The sequence below is a fragment of the Odontesthes bonariensis genome, chromosome 12, assembly GCF_027942865.1.
Source record: "Odontesthes bonariensis isolate fOdoBon6 chromosome 12, fOdoBon6.hap1, whole genome shotgun sequence".
Taxonomy (NCBI): Eukaryota; Metazoa; Chordata; class Actinopteri; order Atheriniformes; family Atherinopsidae; genus Odontesthes; species Odontesthes bonariensis.
The window spans coordinates 30004017-30030815 of record NC_134517.1 but is presented as its reverse complement, the minus strand read 5'-3'; the positions used below and the strand labels follow the sequence as shown (position 1 = coordinate 30030815).

General features: G+C 40.5%; 1 protein-coding gene across 1 annotated transcript in view; it reads right to left on the bottom strand.

Annotated features, from left to right (window-relative positions):
• Nucleotides 1–26799, bottom strand: part of tbx15 (T-box transcription factor 15) — a 42038-nt gene that overhangs the window by 12518 nt on the left and 2721 nt on the right. Inside the window, exons 2-5 of the mRNA XM_075480080.1 lie at nt 22908–23115; nt 19737–19838; nt 8680–8851; nt 35–202 (exon numbers count right to left, since the gene is read on the bottom strand). Of these exons, the coding sequence (XP_075336195.1) occupies nt 35–202; nt 8680–8851; nt 19737–19838; nt 22908–23115 (650 nt within the window). The remainder of the gene's footprint in view (nt 1–34; nt 203–8679; nt 8852–19736; nt 19839–22907; nt 23116–26799) is intronic.

The following is a 26799-nucleotide window of genomic DNA, read 5'->3' as shown; positions in this document are numbered from 1 at the left end:
TTTTTTATGTGGGTACAAAGAGAGAGCTGCTTACTTGCTGGTTCTGGTAGGCGGTGACGGTAGTGAAGACCGTCTCAGGGAAGCTGAAGGTCTTGACTCCCTCCCCACTGGGCACCGCTTTGTTTGGAGACAGTTCGCTGCTGAAGTCCTTCCTGATGACGTGAACACGAGGCTGATACTTGTGCATGGAGTGGAGGATAATCTGAGGCACAAAAAGAGAGAGATGGAGGTGCACTCAGTGTTTTTGTGCTGTTGGAAGCGATTGCGTAATGCAGATGTGTGGAGTAAAGGTTCGACGTGAATCAAATAGATGCATCACAACTGATGTGTGCTTCTGAACTTGTAGTTCCAATCATGTGCAGTTTCTTCACATCAATTAGCCCCACTGATTCTGCATCGGTTTCGTGTGACATTAAGCGGAAACCAACTTCACATTGCAGTGACGCTTGCTTGAGGATTATTTCACAGCAGAGCAGAGGCGTCAGACTGTGTTGGCCCCAGCCTCGCCTCAGGGTCTCGGTCTGCTCTTGATTAAACGGAGAGTGAGAAAACCTCCCCAGAGCCAAACACCCCCAACCTTCTCCACATTCGGGTACAACAGAGGGGGTCATTTCAAACCGGGGCTGCAGGGGGGAAAACACCTCTGAATATCAAAAACATTGCACTCAGTGTTCCAGACCTCAAACGCAAATAAATGCAGAAATTACGACTGAGCTGCTGCATGGAGACGCACAGATGCTGCTTTAATATGGAGTCCTCATTTTAAAAACTCATCTCCATTCGTGCTGCTCAGCGTTCTTTTTTGTGGTGTTTTGGCGTGCTCTGCCCAGAGATAACCTGTCAATCAAACCATGTGGGCGGCACTGCAGTGTCTTTTTACTCGATGTTGCACAAATTGTATCCCCAAAGAGAGAAATGTCTCCAGGCTGCATGTCTCCACATCAGTTTTAGGCCATTTCTCTTCTAGCGGGTTGTTTTCATGCCGCCGTCCTTTGAAATGGTGAAACAGCCTTTTGAAAATGGAAATTACAAGATTTAAGTAGCCCTCCAGGAATGAAAGTTTACACATAATGACTGCAGATTAGGCATGTTTTACAATTCTTATGCTCTTTCCCACCAGTGTAATTTTAGTGCAGAAGTAGGTGAATGTACAATTGTTTCACTGTCTAATCAGCCATTATAGTCTGGAAAATTCAAATCTCTGCCTGCATATAACATTTTTCCTGAATAGACTCATCAGTTTGCAGGCATTAAATAAAGCAAATAGATTGAAATCCAAACATATTTTAACAGCAAACTTCTAAACAGATGCCAGACAAAAGAAAGGACTCTGGAACCAGCTAGAGGACTGTTGTTCGAGTGCAAATACAATCAGGTTAATCAATTCCCTTTGAAAATCACTTGGATATCCACACCAGAAACACCAAAACATGCATGTATCAGTTTTCTAGTGCAGTTTTAAAGATAAACACCAAATGATCGTCGAAGGTCAGTGATCAAAGCAATTAATTACCCGAGTTGTGGCTGTGCAGGAACATATTGTTACTGTGTGAGAAGATTGATCACCAGTAGAGAAAGTGAGTGACTGTGTGAGACAGAGAAGGACTGCTGTGCCTCACACGTCGTTCTGATGAAGAAGTGAAAAAATTGCATCTCTTAAAAGCAATTTAAACAATTTTTTTGCGGGGAAATGGGCAAATGTTCAAAGCAGACTGTAAAAGCATTTACTGTGGACTTTTGAACGCTCTCGCACAAAAGCATCGATACGTTACAATGCATCATTAACAACAAAGAACAAAAGCGAAGCAACAAAAGAAAAGAAAAAACTTTTGGCTCGTTCAGCATGTTTCAGTGTTTTATTAGATTTTTCCCACAGACCAGCGAGACAGGAAAAAGATGACAGGCGAGAGTGACAGAGTGAGGCGGATCTGAGCCGATGAGTCCAATCAGAAACCAGAACCTCTGTTAGCTGACAGCATGAATCCTCTTTGACACGCTGTGTGCGTGATGTTACAATAACTCAACAGCGAAACTATGGAGGCATGGTGCTTCGTGCATGAGAAAGAACACGTGTTCGTGTTGCCTTTCAACAACATTTTCAGACTTACTTTGCAAATAAAAGAAAATATATCAAATGACCTTTTCGTTACAATGTTTATTTGATTTAATCTCTTGGGCCACAATCAGCTGCATCATACTGTATGATGTGCATTTGGACGCACTCTGCAGCACATAACATTATTCACTTTACTCCACGACTAACTGCAAACGATCTCCCAAACTAAGCTGAGAGCTGTTATTAAACCATTTGGAGTAAAAGGTAAGACTTTAAATTTGAATCCAAACAATGAGAATCCCTCTAAGTGTAACCAGGACTATGGCCTAAAACACACTAGAAAATGTGTTTTTAATTCTGGCTCCATTTTCTGTGAACAAATGCCTGTAAATAGCTAAAGTAGAGACCTTTTGTGTTGCTGGAAAACACAATCTGACAACAGGCTGGTGCCTTACGAAGAACTTGCTCAAGTTTAATAAGAATACTACAGAGGATGAACATTTTAGACAGGTCTTAGTTTGTGAAGGAATATCCAGACAGCTGCAACTGCAAGAGGATCATCGGTAACCACAGCTGCGTTCTCAGGATAAAAGCTTATCGATTAAAATATCCAGTCATCAGATTTAAATATTCATCTATCTGGCCATATTTTTACTTTTAAAAATAATCTTAATAACCAGTTTACACTTTTTACACAGTGGTTCATAAAGAACTGGAAGCAGCAACGTTACCAGGCTTTTTTCTCATCGGACATTGAAACCAACCCACTCATTTTCATTATCTCATTGGCTATAAATAAGACAAGTTGCACGTGGCTCGGTCTGTACACACAAGAGGACGAGGCAGTAGGGATTATTTTAAATAATGACTCTTGCTGGCTTTAGTAGTTTGTGGAGAAGACTCCTACCGTTTTAAGTTGGGTGTCAATCACAAGCTAAGGATGGTGGTTCCATTTAGAATAATGATAACAGTATGTTGTTTACGTGCAAACTGCAGCTATGACCAAGAAAACACAGAGGATAAGATAAAACAGCTGCAACATGCAGCGAGGAAATTGTGTTTTTTGGATTAAACATTTTAGTGGATTGGATTGTCTGGACTTTTATCGCTCTGACAATACTGTTCCGGCCGGGATAACAATGCTCACTGAATTATTAGAAGGCAGCACAGGTGAGTGGTCTCATTTTTGTAACTTATTTGTGTGATTTTACCTACTACAGATACAAATAATTAATTTAGCTACTACATTAATATATAAATATAAATATATATATATATATATATATATATATACACACACACATATATATATATATATAAAAGAAAAGACTGGACATATATCTACCTCTTATTACAGGTTCTTATTGGTTGTGTCAGTCCAGCGGTTGTCAGAACCGGCAAATCTCGTCGCTAAGTCCAAAATTAAAGGTGACACTGTTTGACAATTTGTCTGCAGTGACTAAAATAATTTTGTCACAGACTCTGCTACTGTTGAAATGTCTGATGATTCATGACATTTACTGTGTGCCGTCTGTTTCTGATGAGGCAGGCATTTTGTGACACAAGTCAGAAAGATGAGCACGAACTGGTGAGGTTTCCCCACACAGGAAGCTCCAGAATTTATTCCCTTTGCTCACCCATCACCGCCCGAAAAACAAAGCGCTCAAACTGCGCAGTGGGAGAGGACTCGTACCCATAAGTCATCCCCAATGAGCTGATGAAATCTTCTGCAGAGCAGGAACCGAGCAGAGGTCCACCAGCTCCACATGAGGCTGCCATCTTGTCGCAGCACTGTAAACTTCTTTGTGATGGCGCCCATACTGCGCCACATCCACAGCCATCACAGCACCTGCTTTTTTAACCCTCCCAGTGACGATGTTCATTTGGAGCGCTTCCTGTTTTCTTCAACAGCATCTCACACAACAGCAACAATTATAGCAGCCTACTTTCAACTAGTTTGACAGTCAGGAGAGACTTTTTTTTTGTTTGTTTGTTTTATTACCAACTTTGCATCAGTTAATTGAAGCAAAGCAAAACTGAGAAACTCTCGTCAGTACACGTTAAACAGCTTTTAATATTTTCTTTTTTACTTTAAAACAACACTACAGAAGTTTGTGAACCTTGAAATGATGTGGCTCTGACTTGTTTTGAAGTAAAATTACCGGGTCTGAAATGGCCCCACAGCGCCCAGGGGCTGAGATACCGCAGTTCACAACTTTAGTTTCCAGCCCTGCACCAAACTGTCGCTTTATATTTTGCGGGCTTTTGATGGGATGTTGGTGGCCTCTTAAATACGACAACAAATTGTATGGCTGCACATTTGCAGGGCTCACACAGAGATTTGTTTATAAGACAGTGGTGTAACATCCCACAGCTGTAGGGGGAGCCAAAGAGCAAAACAACTGCCAAATGATGTTACCTCAAATTCTAAAAGTTTAATACCATTCCCCTGGTATTGCTAGAACCTAAAAAAAAAAGGCACTTTGTGCCCTAAAATGGCTAAAGCATAACATTAGTAACTTTGCCATATTTAATATAAGCAGATCTGTGAGCAGTTTAGCCCCTCCCAATCGCCTCTTCTTGGTCTGCAGCTCACCTTTGATGGATCTCAAACACCGTAAAACTATTTTATGCTGAACGAATTAATGGAATAAATCCAGCCATACATCTTTAAACCCAGAAACCATGATCTAGCTGACTGGGATAAGTTTCTTTGGTATGAAATTCATCACGTCATCCCTGCATCATTAATATGCATTTTTTCTTTTCTTTTTTTTCTTGTCATTTCTAGTCATATAGAAGAACATTCCGCCTTATTTTTAACCGCCCAGTGTTCTTATTGTAATGATCGCAGTCGTTTGTTCATGTGCTGAATTACGACCCTTAGGGGTGTCTTCTAAAGCACCACACCTATCCAGAGCAGGAGGGACTCATAGGAGTTTCACACACAAAAAGCTCAGACACCCTTGATCTGTCGAGTAAAAGTGATGTGTCATTCATTTGCAGTATCATGTTGTGACGTTTAATGAAACCTCATATTTTTCTGCTATAGAAAAAAAACACGTGGACGTGTTATAGCACGGTTGATTCTTTAAACAGTTGTGTTACCATTCTTCACCGTTATCGGGGAAGTTAAAGGCCGTCGCTCCGCGGCTCTGGAATGATCTCCCACTCTCGTTACGTTCGCTTGATTCAGTGGATGCTTTCAAGAGCGGACTAAAAACCCATCTGTTTCGACAAGCCTTCTAACCACAGCAGTGTGTTGGCTGTTTTTATGACCACTTTGTTTATTTTACTTTGTAATATTATTATTATTATCATTAGTGTTGTTAATAACTGTATGTTTTTATTGTTGACTTTTATTGTATTTTCTGTGCACTTCTTGTGAAGCACTTTGTGACCTTCATTGTCTGTGAAAGGTGCTATATAAATAAATATTACTTACTTACTTAAAGTTTTTTTTAAACCTGGACCTTATTTCTGGCATAAAATACATTTATCTACTCACCGATAAAGTCGGTGTGCTTCGGACGCTATTTAGTACTATTGCACTGTTAGTTCGGAGCTGCCGTGTTGTTGTTATCGGGGGCTTTTGGGAGCTTTCTAAACACGTGTCTACTGGGATGATTTCATCGAAGCGCCCCGCTGCAGCGCAGCTCATTCCCTCTGTTAAGGACGTCCATCGTACTTAAAGTCGTCGTCCACGTCGTCAAAATCCGATAAATATCCTGCCATGTTGCACAAAACTAGCAGTAGCAAACTCCGTGTAAAGTCAATCGACCGTCACAGAGCACGGAGTGAATGAGCTGGCTGCAGCGGCGCGCTTTGATGACGTCATCCCAGTAGACACGTGTGTAGAAAGCTTCCTATTGACCCATCCCACGTGACGTCACAACAAAAGCGTCAGCCATTTTGGACGTGAAAACGAGTAGTCTACCACAGCCAACAACGGAGGAGCGAGGAACATTCAAAGGAAAATATCGATTCGATCAGTAAGGTTTACATCATGCCGGCATATTGTTGCGCGCCTGGGTGTACCAACAGTCAGCAGACGAGGAAAGATTTGTCTTTTTACCGGATCCCCACTGACCTTGAGCGACGGAGAAGATGAGTCGCGGCGATCAATAGGAAAGACTGGCAACCTTCAGTATACCAGCGGTTGTGTAGTGACCACTTTGTTGGAGGTAAGTGTCGAATAAAGATATATAACATATACATATACATGCAAAATAAAGATAAAGCCTTAGAGGGATTTTCCACGGCACACCAGATGATCTCTCACGGCACACTAGTGTTCCCCCGTGCCATTTCAGGGTTGCCTTTCTACTAGATAAAACATAACACAGCGCCTTTAGTAAAGCACTACGACTTGGTCATTGCAATTCTCGTAATAGCAAGATTATAACACCGTGTCAACGGGTTTACATGTCGTTTATCCTGGTGAACAACGTTAAATGAAAAATGTAAACAAACCTTAGCTGTAAAAAGATGGCGCCCACCGGCTCCAGGGACGATCCACTGGTAAAAGGCAGGTCACATAGCCCGACACAAAATATTTGTAGGCATCCAAACTCTTGTATGCCTTTTGATCCTTTCCCGTGTATGGCGATGGGTTTTTTACAACATAAATATAAAGGTCGCGGGGGCCGAAGTCGGGTAAAGACGAGGCGGTGGCATGCTGTCGGACGTCTGTAAACAGCCCTAGTGGAAGCAAGTACACGTCGTTTTTTAAACCTCCAATTTTCAGCTTCTCCAAATCCCTCTCCCTCTGCTGGCCCACTAAATGCCCGACCTCGCTGGATAGTGGAGTTTTTTTCTGCATCTTTTTCTTTCTTCTTTTATACAATTTTCAGTCTGTCTGTATCGTTACTGTTACTATCCTTACTCGCAAATCGTTGTCTTCTATACATTCAAAATGGCGGTTGCTTTACGAAAGTCACGTGACTGGGAAGGGTCAATAACAACAACACGGCAGCTCCGAACTAACAGTGCAATAGTACTAAATAGCGTCCGAAGGACACCGACTTTCACCAAACTGTTATCGGTGAGTAGATGCACGTATTTTATGCCAGAAATAAGTTACAGGTTTAAAAAAAAAAAAAAACAACTTCCCCATTAAATCCGATGTTGGAATTTGTGCTAAAAGTTCTGGGACGGTGAACTAAAATGAGTTCAAACATCCCTTTTGCAGCTGCATTTATCAATTTCAAATTCACGAAAAGAAAGGTAAAAAAGTAGACACCACTTTTATATTATGGTTGCACAGACAGTTAAACACTGCTTACAGTCTTCACATGTTAGTAATTTTTTGTTCTGTTGTGGTCTCCACTGACTGCAAGCAAAAATAACTCCGTCTTCATTTCGCTGATGCTACATTTCCAACCATCCTTACCAACTGCAAACACTGCTTATCAAAATTGCTTCCCTGTCATTTTTGATTTATAAGTTTAATATTTTCTTGTGCATTCAGTTAACTTTCATAGCAGGACTAAATGCAATAGGGCCAGTAATTATTAATAGCCTTCACCTAATAAAGTCCCTCTCCCATGAAACCTGCCTCTAACTTAGGAAAAGTCTGAAGTGCAAATAAGCAACACACTTAAGCTTGCTGCAGTCTTGCTGATGGACATAAGCAGCGCAGTAAATCAATGATGCATTAATGTTAAATATTTCACTTATGAAAGCCACATTACATATTTAGAGCAGCCAGAAACCTATAAGGGACTTACTTGAGCTCACCACCTCTTTTACTGCATGGATACAAGCGATGCAGTAAATCAGACAAGATTGTGGTCAGATTTTAGATTTAGTTCAGTTGTGTGGCTGCTGGAGGGAACTACAAATCAAACGGAGTCATTAAGTGCCCTTAGCAAAACTTTTTCATTACAATATCCTTCACAGTGCCATGAAGGAAATAAATATTATGCATTAAGGGGCACTGGTTCAAATCCCAGACTTGTAAAATGTTTCCTGCATTATATTCAATCAGTGGTCAATGTTCACAAAGAAACAGAGTGTGGGAGGCGGCGTGTGGTTCAGCAGACAGAAAATCGATTCTGAACTCATCGTTCTGTGAGTCATGAAAGCATGAAGTCCGTGAAGAGTCGTGTCAGCTTTCCTTTCAAGCAAATGCATCATAAACATTTCCATCCAAGAGCTGCCACAGCTCCAAGAGCGCTTTCATTCATCGCTACAAAACCATGAAGAATGAAGCACAAAAATGAAAATCACAGCTTAATATCTAAACCCAAACAAGACACGGGTTTTTCATTTAGGGTTTGTACAGCGTCCATTTGTGTTGTGTACTGTTTCATTTCTGCGTTTTGTGTGTGTATATATCATGCTGATTATGTTCGGTTTACTTGTGCACAAGATAAATTTCCCCTCAGGACGATGAATAATATTTTAATTACTACTTGTGTTGCAAGATGGTATGCAAAATGAATGATTAATGTGAGGGTTCAGGGGCTTTGACATCATTATAAAAAAAATGTGCCAAAGTATTAAACAAACTCAAAGATACCGTGACTAAATATTTTGTGAGATTTCATGGTTTCGGTATGTAAAAAAGACTGAGCAGCGAATGATTTCTGAAGCTAAAGAGAGAAGGAAGTTTTCCTTACGTGTCCCTGGTCGTCCAGCTCATTATTGGTGAGTTTGAGTTTGTCGAAGCTGACCACCTGCCTCATCCAGGTGTCTCCAGAGGCCAGAGAGTCTGGGTGGATGTAGACCCGTGGAGGCACCGGGGAGTCTGCATTTCCTGCCACCATCCACTTGGAGCTGTGGTACACATACCTGCAAGAAAAGACAAAGGCATAAGATAACTTACTGCTGATCCTCAAGACAAAAAGAGGATGTTTAGTAACTGACAAGATTTTAGCATGAATGGCAGATGCCATAACAGCCAATAAAAGCCTAAACTGAATAATAAAACCTTTATAAAAACATTTGAGTTATTTCAAATGTTAAGGAAAGCATCCTACAACGGTTCTGTCTTCCTAGCATGCATGCCTCTCATGCTTTCGGAGGCTTTTGCTAATCCTGTTTTTGTTCCACATAAAGTTAGTGGAGGTCTGATATTCCCTCATCACTTCACTGTTTTCAAAACTCACTTGAGGTTACTTCAGGGTTGATCCGGTTTTTATAAAGATCTCTTGGACCCAAAAAGGCTGAAGTGTGTCTGATTTTTTTCCTCTATGCTGGAAAACAAACTCCAAACAATGAGCCATGTTGCCACAACACCGGCTGTTTAAACTCGTCCGCTGTTTCTTCATCGCGCCTGAAATTTCTAACAAGAGCGACATAAAATATTCCATATGCAGTCACACGCTCAGCTGCATAGTTTCAATTAAGCATAGCCATAATATTTGATGATGTTGTGTGTGAGTTTGGGTACAATGGGGTGTCCCACCCATTGAACAGCAGGAAGAGGGAAGAAAGAAATTAACTTTTAGCATCCTTCTCGCAAAAGCAAGAAAATACCACTTAACTCTGTGTGCACTATTAAAAAACAAGCAAAAGACCAAAGAAAAACAAAGAAATAAAAGAAATAAAGGAAAGAGTGAGAGGAAGAAACAGAATAATTAACGCAAGGAAGAAAAGAAAGAGCGGTTCAAACGCCAGAGAGTCATCAGGGGAGAAAAGGAGAGAAACGTTGAGTGAGATGAAGTCAGCAGACAGAGAGGTGAAAGAAATAAAAGAGGAAAAAGAGAAGAAGTGTGAGAGAGTGGTTGGGAGTGAGTGGAGGAGAGAGATTGTGCAGCACAGCTGTTTGCTTTTAGTTCTGGCCCTGCGCTCAGTTGAAAGTGTTTTATCTGCAGCGTCTCTGCCAAAGTCATCACTCACTGCTGAAACATGGACAAAACTCTCATTTGGTTCTTTTGTTATTGCCTTCGAGGGATTGTGCCGCCCCGTTTTACATGCACATATTCTGAGACGACAAACCCTCCTGCCACACAAACACACAGGAACATTTAAAAAACACACACGGGGGCATTTCTGGGAATACTGGCAAACACACCCTCCGGCCGCCATGCTGGAGCTAAAATCAGCTCTGTGTGACGGCGTTTCTCACATTGCAAAAATACCCATTTCATTAGCTTATTTAGATAAGAAAGGCTTTTAGAAAATTCTTGTTTCTATGACAGCAAGTATATTTTTCTTTAAATATTCCGGCTTCTTTAAAGTTCAGGCACTGTGCTTAAGATAAGTTAATGAACACATGACAAGATTTAAACGCAGAAAGTTCTCTGAAAATTGATCGTGATCGGCTGTGGCTGAATGGGAAGAAAATGAAACTCCAAAGGAACATTTCAGGACCTCAAGTACAAGACACTAAATCTATGCAAGCATGTATGATATGCTAACCGTAGCATTTCACATAGTTACAACCAGTAGCTTTGCTGAGTTTGCTTTGCATATTCATGAAATGTCAAATTCAAACTTTAATTAGATTTTTAATAGTTGGAACTTGAGGTAATTGGAACTCAAACTTAGAAACTCGCGAAGTTAAAAAAGTAACAAATACTCAAAGTCCATTTCTAATAAATGACCTTTTACACACGTCAGTTTAATGAAGATGTATGAAGATGAAAAACACTCCATCGTGCATTCTGGCAAAACAAACTAAAGAGCCAAACTATCTTTTAGAGCAGCGTGGTTCGTCTGTCCGGTGTCCCATGGTTTCAAATAAGCAGTGACAATTTGAACACAGTTGACATAATAACTCATAACTTCTAGACCAAAGCATAAAGTGGGACTTGCAGTGTTGTATAAATGTTTGCTATAGAATTAACAGTGGAGGAATCACAGGAATCCAGTTTTCACCAGAACTTCATGACCGACCCGAATGTTTCTGCACAGTTTACAGTAGTTGTGTTTTTCAGCTTAATCTACTGTACTGTAAATATAAAAACATATTCTTTGGTGTCCCCGGTAAGTCCTTTTGGTGTGTCTGCAGTGTCTGCAAATCATTGCAGGAGTTACTACTAAAAGTCCTCTTCCTCTAGTTGCATTTTTGTGCTCCTTTATTGTGTAGTAAAAACATGGCTGCTGCTTCTGCTCAAGCTACTTTACACTACTTCTGCACCACAGATAGCATCGCTTTGATGGACACAGTTCTTTTAGATGATCATTGTAGCTGTGGCATGTGAAACAGTGGAGGAAGGGACAGGCAGGAAACACTAACATATGTCTTTGCGTCTGAAGACGTCTGAAGACAGTGGCCGTTAAACCGAAACCTTGCTGTCAGACATCTTTTCAGAGGAAACAAGAACTGCTGTGTGCAGACGTTCAGCAACGTTTCATGCGAGGAGTCTATTCTGTCTGCATACATTTAAGGTCGCCTTTTAAAAGCAACTCAACTCACTTCCATCGATGATGGAAAAACTAAAGAAGACGTGATGTCACATGCAGCGCGCTGCGTTTACGGGACTAAATATGGATGCTGCACGTGTCAGCTTGTGTGCATCGATTCTGAAGTTGTTGCGCAATCGGAGCCGAATGAAATTATGACCAAGTGATAAAGGGAAGAAGAAGGTTGAGAACAAAAAGAGGTGCAGAATTGGGACATCTGTCTCACTTCAATGACGTAAAAGTCAGATTGAAATGCGACATGATCATTCAGACCGAGGTCGCTCAGAAAAACTTCAGACTTCTATCTCATTTAGGACCACGTGTGAAGGTGGCCTGGGTCTGATATGGGTCTGATTTGGGCCTGCAGTGTGAACATAGCCTCACAAGAAAAGCCCTCATAGGCACATTTATCAACATCTCCAGCAATGTTACCATAAATGTGCAAAAACTACGACATAGTAGCATTTTTCCTTGGCTGTCGGGTATAAAGAAACACTCAGCGAGCGTTCAGACCATGTGACTGTGTGACCATGTTTACAGTAATATTCCAGCCTAAATGTGTGCTTTTATTCCCAATCCTCACCATGTATTCATCAGTTACAAAACATTCGACTAACAGAGAAGTTGAAAAGGGACGAGTTGTTCAACATGGCTCAACTCTTGCGTGGCTGTCTGTGCTGCAGCACCACCGTCTACGCCCTCCTACTATGCCATCTTACAAGCGTTAGAAATAGTTGTGCAGTATCAAATCGGTGACACTTTCAAGTAGCACAAAAAGTAACCATCTTAGACTGGAAGGGAACATTTTGGCATGTTTTGGCACTGCGTTGGGAGAATGAGCCTTTAGGACAAGCAGAAGTTGTAAACCCAGTCGCTAGTATGAAATGTAAGCAAAACACTCTGTCAGCATGCACAAGTGCATATCTTAACCTGGGCTAGTGTGCAGAGATCCATGGTGTTCAGAAATGCATTTTGTCCTGATGTATGTTCTTTTGTAGCTGTGTTTCTGGCCAACTCTTGCACACCTTGCTCATAAGCTGCTAAGTTTTATGCCATCTTTAATGGATTGTAACAGTATTTATCTATCATACAGATAGTGTGCAGGGAGCTGGGAGCTTTCTGCTGAGTAAAAACAAGTGAGGTTGTATTCAGACAGCTGAACAATCCACTTAAACTCACTGTAAATCAGAGTGGGGCAGCAGAAATTGTCTAAACCTGCAGGCAACTTTCATCATTAGCCCTTTTACAAAGTCATATTAATACATTTTCACTAAATTATAAGGCATTTATGCAGCCCAAGAGCATAAATTGGCTTCCATGAGGCTTCTGATATAAACTTTAAATTACAGTTAAAGTTCAACATCATAAAAAATATAATGCACGTAAAAAGGCATTTATTCAAATCAAAATGTCTGTGTTTGCCGTTGAAATATGGAGCTTGTTTTCACTGTAATGCCATACACACCTCTCCACACACAGCCCTGACTTTTGACCTTTACGTACACTCACACGTGCATGCACGCCCACAAAGGGTGCCAGGCCTTTCTGTAATTTCCTGTTTGGAGAGCTGTTTAGGGTTACGCTCAGTGTAGCAGGGAAAGTGTTAAGGAACGAGGAAACTTTAGCCCTAAACAGGACTGGAAATCTGATTAGTTCCCCGCTTTCATCTTCCATAAATCTGCCATCTGGCACCGGCACGATCAATAAAGACTCGACTTTATGTGACACTCTTACTGGACGGATGGAGGGGTGAGAGGGGGAGGAGGGGGGGTTCTTTTTGCCTTCTCAGCCAACACCAAACCATGCAGCAGACAAAACTGTACAGCAATGCATGCTCCAATGCTCTCCTCGTTTCATTCCCACACACACACACACACACACACACAGAGACATGAAGCACATGCACAGAAATACACATGTCAAGCAAAGAGCAAAACAGGTTATCAGCAAAGGTGTAACTGAGTGTGTGTGCCTCATCAGTTACAAACTGCCACACACTGACCTACACATTTAAAGCTGAGACTTTATAGTAAATACTGCCATTAAATTACTGTTCAGAGGACCCAAAACCTGTGGATGAGCACATATGTGTGTTCTCAGATTATTACACTTATGAGGACTGAACGCCCTCACATTAATTGATCACTTGCTAGCTGTCAGTTTAAGACTGCTATTGCTAATAATAGGATGAAGATGAGAATCATGTTTGATTACATTTATTTCAAGTTTGATTTAGGGCTGAGATCAAATGTAGTTTCCAAAATTATAACACAAATAGAAATAGGTGTGTTTATATATATATATATATATATATATATATATATATAAACACACCTATTTCTATTCGTGTTATAATTTTGGAAACTACATAATATACCGCTTTAAAAATACAAGTCTTGATATGAGCTCATGTTCTTTGAATGTTTTATGATTAGAGAGGACTGACTCATTATGTCTCATCTATGGTGTTATTATAAAGATAGTAGAATAACTGGAAAAAATAGTTGGGATTGAGATCACATTGGTTTAATCTGGATTAGGATCTAGATCTAGATTAGACCAGAAGTTTGTGGGTGTGTCAATTTATTTTCATATATGAAGACCAGGTATCACTAAAGTTATAGTTATAGTATAGTTATAGTTTTTTATAAAGTTATAAAATTACAGTTGGGTTCACTTCCTGTTAAAGTTGTGTGAACAGAATTCTGTGGGCTGCTCTTCTACATGTAATGATGTTTTGCTGTCTCGGTTGTGTTGGTGCTGTTGGTGCTGTTGGAGGTAAATTTAGCCTTGGAAAAGACAAAGTGGACAAAGATCTGCTTAGTGATGGAGAAAATAAAGACTTTTTGTTTTCACCGAAGATTCTGTGCTTGTTTTGGGAGCTCCATCCTCTTTGTTATGGAATCAGATGTTGTCAGGCCCAGCTGGTTTGACGTAGTATTCAAGCTAACGTGCAGCCATTGATCAACACGTAGCGTCATCTCCAAAACCTACATGCTGTTAACGTCTTGGATGACTCCACATGTCCTCACAAAGACAGGAAAATAATGACATTTTGTATTCCCTCCCTCTAACAGCCAATTAAGGCCAGTTTCAGACTAGAATTGGTGTTTATACGAGTTCATTTTACTTCAATATTACCTTTGCATTAGTTAATTAAGGGTGAACAACTTTTTCTGGACTGCACTACTTTGAGTTAAAAAAAAACGTTTGATAGAATGAAGCTTTGAGGTTATTCTTCTTAACGTTAAAAGACACTTTGCCAATTAGTCACAGCAATAACCTGGGTTTATAGACAAGATAATGGTTCGCTCAAGGGACCCGTTTTTTTTTATTGTCGTCATGGGTAAAGTCACTAATATCTTATTTTTTGTGTGTGTGTATACTTTACTTCTGAGAAAGAAATGTCCTCACTGAAATAGGAAAACATCAGGTTATGTTTCCAAATAAAACTGGGTATGTGTGTGTGTGTGTGTGTGTGTGTGTGTGTGTGTGTGTGTTAAAGCAGAGCTACATCACATATTTAAAAAATTTGAGAATCCAGACAGCCCCAACATCCAGTGGAGCAAACTGTGTGACTGTCCACATAAAAGAGCTGTGATATATGGAGATTTCATGTGCGTGGTACCAATGAGACGTCCCTAAAGAGGGGCAGCGAGCCCAAGCAAAGCAAGCTGACTCCGATAAAGACTGGATTTCCAGACCCCAAACTCTCAAGGCCTGTGATACACAGCAGTGACAGCTCCCTGCTTGGTTTGCAAAGCCCTGTGGTAAATTCCCCAGCCAGGAAGAAAATCCTATTTAATTTTACAAGATCTTCTGGCCTCTAAAAATCCTCCATGATGTCTTGGTTCACTGGTGAGCGAGCAGGAAGAGGCGGCAGGGCAGAACGTCTGCTCAACGCTCTGGTGGAAAACTTTACATTTTTAAACAATTATATGAAATGAAGGCTGCAGGAAGGTCGAATCAAATGCGCCGAATGCACAGCTCCCATCATTTCAGTTTGTCTTGTGTTTTTATGAAGGCTTTCATTTCTTCCTGACCGATCGGTTTTTATATAAATCTGTTTCGCAGAAGGAGAGGGAATGTGTCCGTGCCACACTCTCAGCCTTTAAATAAACTTCAGCCTCACACAAAACGAACCCCCTGCAATCATGTTTTATGTCATTGAACTTTCTGCTTTAAGATATGCTCAGCAGCTGCCAGGAGGGGCCATGCAGGCCTTTAAAACGCTGCTGATGCACCTCTGAGGACACACAAACACTACTCAGCTGGACGCCTTAGACGTCTCCATGACCCGGTGTTTACGTTTTTAGGATTTTTATGGATTAATTCAGATTAATTGACATTTGAATGTCAACCTCTCATATCCAAACAAATTTGGCAGCTGAAATACCTCCAACCAGTGGTGATACTCAGCCCTGACTGAAACAAAGCAAACCTGTTCTTAAGGGGGTTTTATTTGTTCAGATTTAAATGACAATGGGGTGAAAAAAAAAAAAAGAAATGCCATCAATGAGATTATTTTTCACAGGACACATCCCCTGCATTTTCTCAAACGATTGTATAATACCCTTCCACTTTTAGAACTACATCCTAAAAATAAGAACAATTCGGGAAAACACACCTTCAAACAGGCAGCATCTAAGACCACAAAGATCACATATCAAAGAGGACGGGTGACCTGAGAAGCACTATTTCCCCCCAAAGAAAGACTAATCAATGGTTTCTGATAACATCAAGGAAGTACGGCCAAATACTGTCGATCGTCGTCTGTGTTTGACATTAATAGACAGCGAGTGGGACAAATGTCATGAGGGCGTGATGCATGTACGAGTAACACAGTCTTATGACTGTAAAAGTGTGTCGGTCCATGGAAAAACTCCCAAAAATGACTCAAAAGTTTTACAGTAGTTAAGTTTACCTTCCTCAGTTCTCCTCTGTTGTGCTCTGATGATGATGGTGGTTGTGATGGGACGTGTTGGACATGAGGACGCATTGCAGGCAAAAACTCTGCATCAGGGGAAAGGAGCCCTTCAAGTGAGACACTTGTGGTTCATTCCCGTCCTGCACGATCTTTTCCACCCTCCTTTCATTTTGTACTTTATTAATGCTTCACTAGGAGGCAAACTTAGTCATATTCATATATTGAAGATCTATTATCATTCATCATATCAACCGTTCTGTTATTAGCTATATTTTTAAATGCTTCCTCTTAGAGGAAGGTTTATCCATGTTTGTTAGCTTTTGTCAGTTTACTCAAATTACCTGTTATAGTTATACCAATCTTACTATTAGCTAAATTTACTTTTGCTCTGTTATAGTTATATATACCAATCTTACTGTTAGCTAAAATTAATGTTAAATTTACCTGTATTTCTGTGTTGTATTTTTTTCTGTATGTCTTTATGTAAAGCACATTGAGTTGCCTGTGGTATGAAATGTGCTATATAAATAAAGATTGATTGATTGATTACTAACTTTTTTTTACTTCGCTCCCAGCCACTAATGGTTAGAATTAGAAGTTGAACTTTTCTGATCAGAAGAGATAAAAATGTTTGGGGCGTGTCATGTGATGTGATGCCATCCTTCACAAAAAAAAAAATCTGACAATCAAGATCTCACAATTTTCAAGCCTGGATGAGAAACTGTGGACCAATACTCCTATTTCACGATTTCTTCATACAACAGCTGTGTATTTCACTTCCTGCCTTCTCTCACCGTTAATCACATTTAGCTACTTGTTTTTTTTTTTAGAAAAAAAGACCACAGTTTAGGCTCAAACACATCCTTTAGCATCGTCCACCATTCAGAAGGTTAGTGGTTTGATACCCAGTTTTTTTAGCGTCTTCTTAGATATATCGAGCCCTACGTTGTCATTTATGTGCCCAAGAGGTGCTTCGGGAAATGTGTTTTTTAATGTAAAGCACTCCAACAGAGACGTAGAATAAAGCAGCTCAGCAGTTATTCTAAAACTGAGAAGAACTGAAAATGTTTAATTCACATCATTACCGTTTATATTGGAGCATCTATATTAAACATCGTGGGTGGAGCCACATTTCATGTGAAAATGCTATTTTCACTAAATCTTCAGCGACGAGACACTTCTCCTGAAAACGTGTGGTTTTTCAGCCCTAACCCAAATTGTTTTCTAACCCTGTGTTTTAGTAAAATGCTGTTGTGCCATTGACCTACGCTGGTGTTGATCTCACATCACAAAAAGGCCCACGGCTGAAGGCACACAGCTTAACTGTGTCATCCACAACTCCTCATTCCACCTTAAACCAGAGATCTTAGAACAATATGTGCCCTGATGTTGAAATGCTTATAGACATCTTACTGTCAAATCTCTGGATTATTCTTTCCAAATACACCCTCTCTCACACACACACATATATATATATATATATATATATATATAAATATAAAGATCTCACCTAAGAGTAGAATGAAGTTTGAGTGTGAAATCTCTGCCTGTGATAACTTTGAATAAGAGATGATTTGACCTTCATATTGTTTTGGAGTGAAGGTTTACATCAGAGTGGAGAATGAGAATGAATTTACCTTAAATGACCTTAAAATAGTTCCTTACCGTGGGTACATTTTGTTTTGCATTACAACAAGATTTTGGCAAATACAGCAACAATTTTTACTGAGAAAATTAAACGATTAATCACAAATAAAGTTTTTGGGTTTTGAATTAATCTGTGAAATAAAGTTTGTTCTGGAGCTACAGAGTTTTACACAAGAATGGAAAAAGATTTTCATATTAACGGTTTTAAAGTGTTAAAATCATGTTTTTATCAATTTGAGGTTGATCCCGTTGCTTCCTGTGTATTTCTCATTTTGATCACCTTTTCTTAATTGTCCATAAATCAGTCTCTGCATCAGCTGTTGTCAAGAATGATCAAAAATCATATCAGCGTGCCACTCCTGTTTCAGTAATAACGAGTGCAAAATTCTAAGCCCCGTCTCGGAGAAAAGAATAAACCATTCATGAGAAGTTGTTGAGTTTTTATGCGTCTGTCATCATTCTGAGAAGCGACTGGACTGAGCGGTTCAGGCAGATCTCGAGTGTATGGACACATAAAACACATTTCTTGATATACAAACGGCAGCATCACAAAAGAAGCTATTAGATGTCGAGCTCTGATTCAGATGTAGTGACGCGTTATGAGCTACATTATCAACAGCCTCTATCCACAGAAACATCTGTAAACCCACACACAGTCACTGAATCTGCAGGTAGACTTCATACATTTTCTTCATTTCTCTGAACCGTAAAAGCAACTCCGAGCAACTTCAACAGCAAATCTCTACAGCAGCAGGTACATACCTTTATATTTTCTTTCCTTTCCGACTTAGTTTTTTTTACCCCATTTCCCGCTTTAGACATGAATGTTGAGAGTTATCTTATTTGCAGTCAGACTCTGGCTCTGCTGTTCATTCGATGATGAATACATTTCAATCTCCTCACTCTGACTCCGACTCCAGGGACCAAGGCCGAGTCAGGATATCAATCTTACAGCTTATCCAGAGAGACGAGCCATCCTCAAACACATGCACTCTTTAATCACTTTCGCTTCGCTGATGTAAACGATGAGAGTAACTAGTTTCTCTGTATTGCAGTATGAAAAATCTGAAGTGGGGTGAAAAAAAAAAAACTGCAATATCTATGTTGAATCCAGATCCTGTTATGTACGAGTCCAACGTGATAAATGGTCCATAGATGAGACAAATCCAACCAAGGCAGAATGTTTATGCCAGGTCCAGCATCCAGGAAAGTGCAGACATGCGTCCAGCTAACGCAGCGGCAGGGTGCAGATCTGCTCGTGCATTCGCACACTGAGACGTGGCCGTGCAAGTTGTGCATTTAGGAAAAACTTCAGTGAAGTAGAAGTGGGACACGCTGCTATTTTCATACCCAAGCCCAATTATTTTTTGCTGATAAGCAGCATTCTTTCATACAAGAAAAAAAAACAAAAACAGAATTACTGAGAGTTTTTGCTGCAGTTTAATTCTTATTGTGGCTGAAAGGCATGTGAGACGACATTAAGACCATCATGGGATATTAAGCTCGCTCTGTGAAACCCAAAAAAATGAAACCACTTTTGATTTAAATGCTGTTTGGTTGACAAACTCTGGGATACATTTATGTATCTGGAGCAGACTGAAATGGCAAGGGATTAAAATTAAAGGGAATTAGATTTAATGCCAGGCTTCACACTGAGAAGAACAGCCGTTTTGGATGACACTCAGCAGCTGTCTGGCATTTTGACAAAGGCATTCAAACTCGTAATAATACTTTCGTGTGTCAGGAATGTACCTGTATCTCTTGTTGTCCACAGGCACTATGTCCATGGCGATGTAATACTGCTGATGGGGATCCAGACCTGCGATTTTTACTCGCATAGCAGGAAACATCCTCCTGAAGGGAGAGCAAATACATCTGATAAAGTGATGTTCATTTTTTTATCTGGACATTTTAAAATAGGCAACATCTGAAAAGAACGTGAGCCCAGAAAATCCTTATTAGAGGGGAAAGAGACGGGCCAAAAAAAGTCTGCGCTTCCTTTGAAACAATGAGACAATGTTCAGAGGTAATTAAATCCAGCTTTTCAATCATTTGCAGAATTATTGAGTAAACACGTACGGACACCGAAAAACGTCAGACGGCATGTCAGTTTGGCCTACTGGCAAGTGTTTTCCCTCTCCTCACAATAAGGGTTTTATTCATTTGCAGCACAAATAAATGCAGAGAAATATCCTGTAAAAAGGAAAACGCAATGAAAATGACCAATTCATAGGCCGACAAAGATATATTCATCCAAATCTTTGATGTCAAGAGAGGAAAAAGCTCAACGTATACCAGCTGAGGAAAAACAAATAGGTCTGTTCTCCAGATACCGCAACATATAAAAATCAATTATTTCCATGTTGGCATTCCAGCTCAAGGCAAAAAAAAAAAAAAAAGTCAATGAAAAATGCTGCAACTTTGTAGTAAAAATAATAAGGAACACTGTAAATGACAGCATATATACAGCTATGAATACCTCTAATAATGTTTTTCATGCTTTAACATGAATGATTATCATAAAATGCTTGCATCAGTGTGAGATTTGGGGACACAGGTCACTCATAGACTGTCATATAATTGAAAATACTCAATGAATTGGTGCATTACAAAGTTGTAGTTGCTTCAGATAAACAGGTTCAATTGTAAGTTGCATTTCAAGAGAAAAAAGTTCCTTTTCTCCTGGAAGAAAAATCTGTCTTTTCTCTGTCCTAACTGATGTAAACACACTTTGTGGACCGTCTGGTCGGTGGTAATTAAAAACACACATGATGCGGATGTTAAAAAGCTCCAGAAATCTGTTTGGATGTTGTCAAAAACCTTTAAGACAATTTTCAAAGATTCCTGCTTTTTTTCTGTGGGGAGTTTCGTATGAACTGCTCTTTATTTCTTCTTCGGCTTAAATCAGGTCTAAATCAAGACAGATTGTAAAGCCTAAAGTTGAGTGTTTACCACCTTCCATTAAAAGCATTTGCTGCTTTTGGATAAACAGAATATAGAAAGATTTATTTCATAAAATGAAAATAAGTCGCTGTTATTTCAACTGCTGATTGAACACACTCTGTCATAATTATGGTTATTATGTGAATCTTTGTTAATAACATGCAAAGAAAATATGTTACTGGGCACTTTTTTTTTTTTTAAGGGACAAATCTGCGGAGATAATTTGGAGAAAAAACGCAATTTTTATCTTTCAGCCACTCACACCTCTGACCTTTTTTAATTTTTTTTTTTTTAAGTATTCTGAGAATAAAATTAGCCTAGATGTCTGGATGTAGATAAACAGAAATTATTGTAATCCTTGAAATGTTTTCCGCTTCTAAAGGCTGGGGCTTAAACTGATGTAAACCTCATGAAAATTATACTCTCCGAAGGGGGAAAACCCGACTTCTCCATTAAATAACAGTCTGTATAAGAAGAAGGAGACATTTCAACTTAATTCCCCGGTTTGCACTTCAAACGCTGCATTTTTCCCCCCTCTTTTCATTTAAAGGTCGTAAATCCGGGCCTGCGTAATGAGAAAAGAGGGCTGTTTTCTTGCTTCCCTTCCCTTCTCCTCCGGATTTATGGGCTTATTATGAGCAGGCCGTGAAATACGCGCGGCGACGGTCGTGTCCGCCTTCACTCTGCTTCAGCACCATCTGATTGCTGCTCTATTTATGAGCTGATTACCAATTTAAGCCCAATTCATAAAAGCAGCCAAGGGTAGTCTATAACGAGTAAAGGGGAGCGACATTAGTCCGTGTGTCGACCTGAGGTGTGAAGACAGAGACAGAGACAGAGACAGAGACAGACATAGAGACAGAGACAGAGACAGAGACAGAGACAGAGACAGAGACAGACATAGAGACAGAGACAGAGACAGAGATAGAGACAGAGACAGAGACAGAGACAGAGACAGAGACAGACATAGAGACAGAGACAGAGACAGAGACAGACACAGAGACAGAGACAGATTTGGTCGCATTTGATGGATGAAAACATGCAGGTTTCAAACGTTGCGCAACGACAGAAAAATATTAAATGTATAAAATATTTAGAAAGCTATATTATATTTTATTATAAACTGAGAAATATACAGATATTTTACTCAGCCTGTTCTGAGAGACTGGTGTCAGAAAGGAGTCTTAGATAAATAAACCTGTTTGCTGCTTCCCTAAAACACATTTTTAAACGCCAGTTTAGAGGGGAAAATATGAATTACGCAAAGCCCTGTTATAGCATCCGGCCCGTTAACAACAATAGGAAGATAAGTACTAATGAGACCAGCCGTGCGCTGCTGTGCGGTTATCGTGGGAAAATCATAATATTTCTGTTTGTCAGCCTAGTGGCTCAACATTTTATCAAACATTTTTCATGCAAGCAAATTACAGTATATGAGCTTATGTTTCGTAAAGTCAAAGGCGCGTCAGTAGTGATCACTCAGGCCGACTGATGGGCACAGAGAGGAGGGAGGTGCAGTTGGAAACGTGCGGGCGCGCAGAGCTGAGTGGAAAGGTCCTTCCTCCGGGAGCCGCAGGTCAACCTCTGTTCCTGCTCTGGGGTTCGAGTATGTGCCCGAGAGAGCGAGGAAACCCAGAGCACGTTACACAAGGATTAATTAGAACCAGGTCTCCTTGTACTCCGACATAACCTGCAGCGTCAGGAAGGCCTGAACGGAGCGGAGCAGCCCCCATGTGCAACACATTAACACCCTCCAAACAGAGATCAGTGGGGTGTGTTTGTACCCGGTTCTTTACAGTTTTCAGCATGTTTGTGAGTCTGCGGATTTAAGGACTAAACATTTTTACAAATCTTCGCATTTCTGGAACAACTTGTTTATAATCATTAGAAAATTAACAATTCTACACAGTCACGAGTCGCTCAGAGCTGAATATAAAACAATTGCCCTAGATTCAGCAACGGAGAGTGTGTCCAGCCTACCTTCCCGCTTTGGTGATGATCATCTCCGTGCCGATGTCGTGGAAGCGCTTCCACAGGTCTGCGCACTGCAGCTCCACCTGAATCTCCTCCATGCTGGTCGTTGGAGACGCGTCACAGGGGCCCGGGGCCAGGTCGGCAGGTGAGCCGAAGGAGCACGACGTCCTCTCGGCCAGACCCTCTCCGTCCGAGCCGGGACTCGCCTCTGAGTCTGGAGGGGAAATGAGAATGATGATGAGAGGGCAGCTCTAAAACAGTGGAATTAATGCGCTTTACAGCTTTACGCAGGAAACTTGGCGCGCTGTGAGAGCTGAGCGGTTTTCCCATCTGAGTCCACATCACCTGCCGTGTGCAGCTTGGAGACAAGCGGGCGAGCTTGGCTTGCTGGCTCGACCTGTCATGGAGCTCTGGGCTAATGTCAAAGGCAGACTAAATGCTGCGTTAAGCCTTTGAAATGCGATGAATAAAATTATTCAATTTTCAATTGGGCCACACAATGAAGAATTCCAAAGGGGAAAATACAGAAAATGAAATTTCCCCTCAAGTGATCCTTCCGGACCAATTTTAACAGACTGGCCATTCAAAGTCATAAAAGGGGCAAAGTCAGAGCAGATAAAACCTTCTTCCATCTTGAAGCAAATCCAGACCTACCGGGGAGGTTTCCATCCATCAACCAGGATGACCTCAGCCTCCTTTTGCCTTCCTTGCATCATTTCAAAGAGCGCCCTGAAGAAGGTGGATCTGCCTCAGATGGACACGCGCTTATCCCAACAAAAACTGTGCGTCACTTCTAAGAACGGAAGACTTAAATATAGAAATGCCTTCTACATTTTAACACTTATATCTGCTTTAATTTCACAAATCCTACATTTAAGCACTGAAATCGAGACTTATTCGAAATCCATTACTTAATGCAAACAATGCTCTGAAACATTAAAATTCACATCCATTACAAGAGGAATGCAGAATTTCCCAACCAAGAATTATTCAGCTTGTCTCTAATGTTTATTAACACATGTGTGATGCTATTTAAATATAACATGAAAGCCTTCAGGGGTTAGATATCAAAATGTATCATCGTTTTTCCAGCTGGGATGTCAAATCTCCAATGCTCAACACCTCATGAGGGTATTTTGCCCAGAAAAACCCTCACAGGATCACCACATGTTGGCTCTCATCTCACTTTTCTCAGAAACACTATACAAATGATTATCCTATCCACTCCCTCCAACGCCGCACCCAAAAAAATAAAAAGGCATCTAATAATGTATTATTTATCTAGGGCCCTGACACGAGGAGGTTGGCTTGGCAGACTACGGGCACACAAATATGGTTATGCAAATGCAGAGCTGCTGAGAGACTGGACAGAGTCCCAGGCGAAACCACCGGAGCGCAGGCCGAGCCAACCCTGCTGGAAACGAGAGAGCCAACGGCAGAGATGAAGATGGGGAGGGGTGTAATGAGCACAGATAGACTGAGAGAGTGTTTCCACCATCTTCTTTGGAGATTCTTCCAGTGTCACAGCAGCCTGTCACACATGATTATTCTCACCTCTCTCCCCTTTGAGTGTTCACACTCACGGTGACAGACACCCAGCTGCCACTTCTCACTTTATAAACACAGAGCAGAACACGAGGCTCTCATAGCTGCAAAATAACAACTAGAAGTTTGTACTGAAGGCTTTCAGATTGAGCTAAAAGGATTCAATCAAAGAAAACGAAACCTATATACTGAGCAGAGTTTGACTGATAAAGCTGCTCTGCTTTAGAGCCATTTCTGTTCATCTTTTTATTTGTTATTTCATTCTTTTGCTGATTTGAACATTTGATATGAGTACTAAAAATCTGGCCTACAAGTTTCCACCTTACATCACAGTCATCCTGATTATAGCTTCAAGCTGTGACAATATATTTAAAGCCTGAGCCTGAGATTTGCTTTTTCATCAGCAGCATGAAAAACACAAGAAATGTGAGAGTTTTGGAATCTAAACTGAAAGCTGCTTGGATATTTACCTCAAAGATACCCTGAAGAAACATACGGAGAAACTCCATATCTAGCATATAAAAGGGGATGCTGCTGTGTGAAAACAGACGTTCAGAAGAAGCAGATGCATTCCAAACAAAAGCAGCCAAATTAAATTGAATAATTCTGCTCGAACGCCTCCAAGATGCAGAGGAGCGAAAAGCAGGGACACAGGGAGCCTGTCGACTCCGCCCGTCTGCCCTGTCATCAGCCTGAAGGACCTGTCCTCTGACACTCAGCAGCCACACACACACACACACACACACACACACACACACCTAAACCAAGCATCAGAGACAAACACAGCACCAAATATACATGAGTCTGTTCCACCATGTGTTCAGTCAAGCATCTGATCTGAAGTCATTTCCAATGGTTTCACTCCAGCATCACACGATGTTCTGTCCACGCTTTGTTTCTCCAACTTTAATAAAAGCTTCACTTTTAAGCTGAAATGACATTTATTGATGAACAAAAATTTGCCCACTCAGCAGAATGGTTCCCTGAATTTTGCTGTGGTTATCTCCAAACACACACATACACACACACACACACACAAACAAACAGTGTACACACACATGGGGTCTGTATCTTGCGGTTGCGGGGCTTCCTGTGTAACGGGTTCCTGATCAGCTCATGCCAAGCCTCATTAAAAAGAGACAAACATTCATATTTGGCCCTTAATGGGTCTGAATTCAATCATTTTTACTGCTGTACATCAATCAGCCCTCAGTTTTGTCATATTTTCACACTCACACCAGTATCAGGCAGCCGAAGAGAAGCTGAACCAAACATGAAAACTTACACAAGGATGAGATGCTTTTATTGATATAAATAGATTATTTTCTATGATGCTTGTCCCTGATATTTAACATTAACATGATTTCATCTAACTTTAAATTAAAACATCAGTAATGTATTCATTTATCCATTCTTAAATTGGATGGTTAATCAGATGGAGCTACTCTTACTGGGTTTTACTTATTTGATGATAATTCTCAGCATACTGAATTTTCTTTTGTGACATCTTTAATAAAGACCTCCATGTTGCATTTTTCCAGCTTTGCAAAGATGTTAAAAATGACAGAACTCCAACAAACAAAGGTTTCTCACTGAAGCTGGAATTTGGGAGACATGTTTTCTATTTCTACGTCAGTGAGGCGAAGGACACCGCCTTGGGATATCTGAGCGTGTAAGAACTTCACTGATACCTTAAAGGCCACGCAGAACACACAGCAAAGTGTGTGAGAGGAAATTCACTATGGATATGAAACCTTTAAAAAAAAAAGTTAACAAATCAACTCAACTTATTCGTAAAATAAGGTCAGATGGCCTTATTTTACGAATATGCTCGGAGTTTGTAGTGGATCAGTCTTTTGTAATGCTGATAAATACAGTGAAGGAGATTTCTGAAGTGGACGGCAGAAATTTGCCAACTATGAAATCACTGCGTAGCTCTGTCCACACAGGGGGCACCTGTTTCCTCGCTGATGGAGACTCAGGCGCGGAGGAGGAGGCAGTTTTACCGTCCATCCAGCGCGTATCAGACTAAAAAAATACTCTTCACAGACAGACTGAATGGAAGATGCGTTTGGTACAGCTGTGAAATATTATCAGTACATTATTTAAAAAAACATCTTCGTAGATTCTGATTAACAGAATCTGGGTGAGGTGTTGGGTACAGATTCTGTGCGTAAAAGTTGAAGCGCGACTCTCGGTCATCCCTTTAACAGACTGACAAAAAAAATTGAATTATTGTCTCATAGCAGATATTTATCACGGATGTGTGGAAGTAGTTTTGTGAGGTCTAACAAAACTACATTTTCAGTGCAAACTGGACTGTTGAGCTCTTCCAGGGAGGCCGTAAAATACG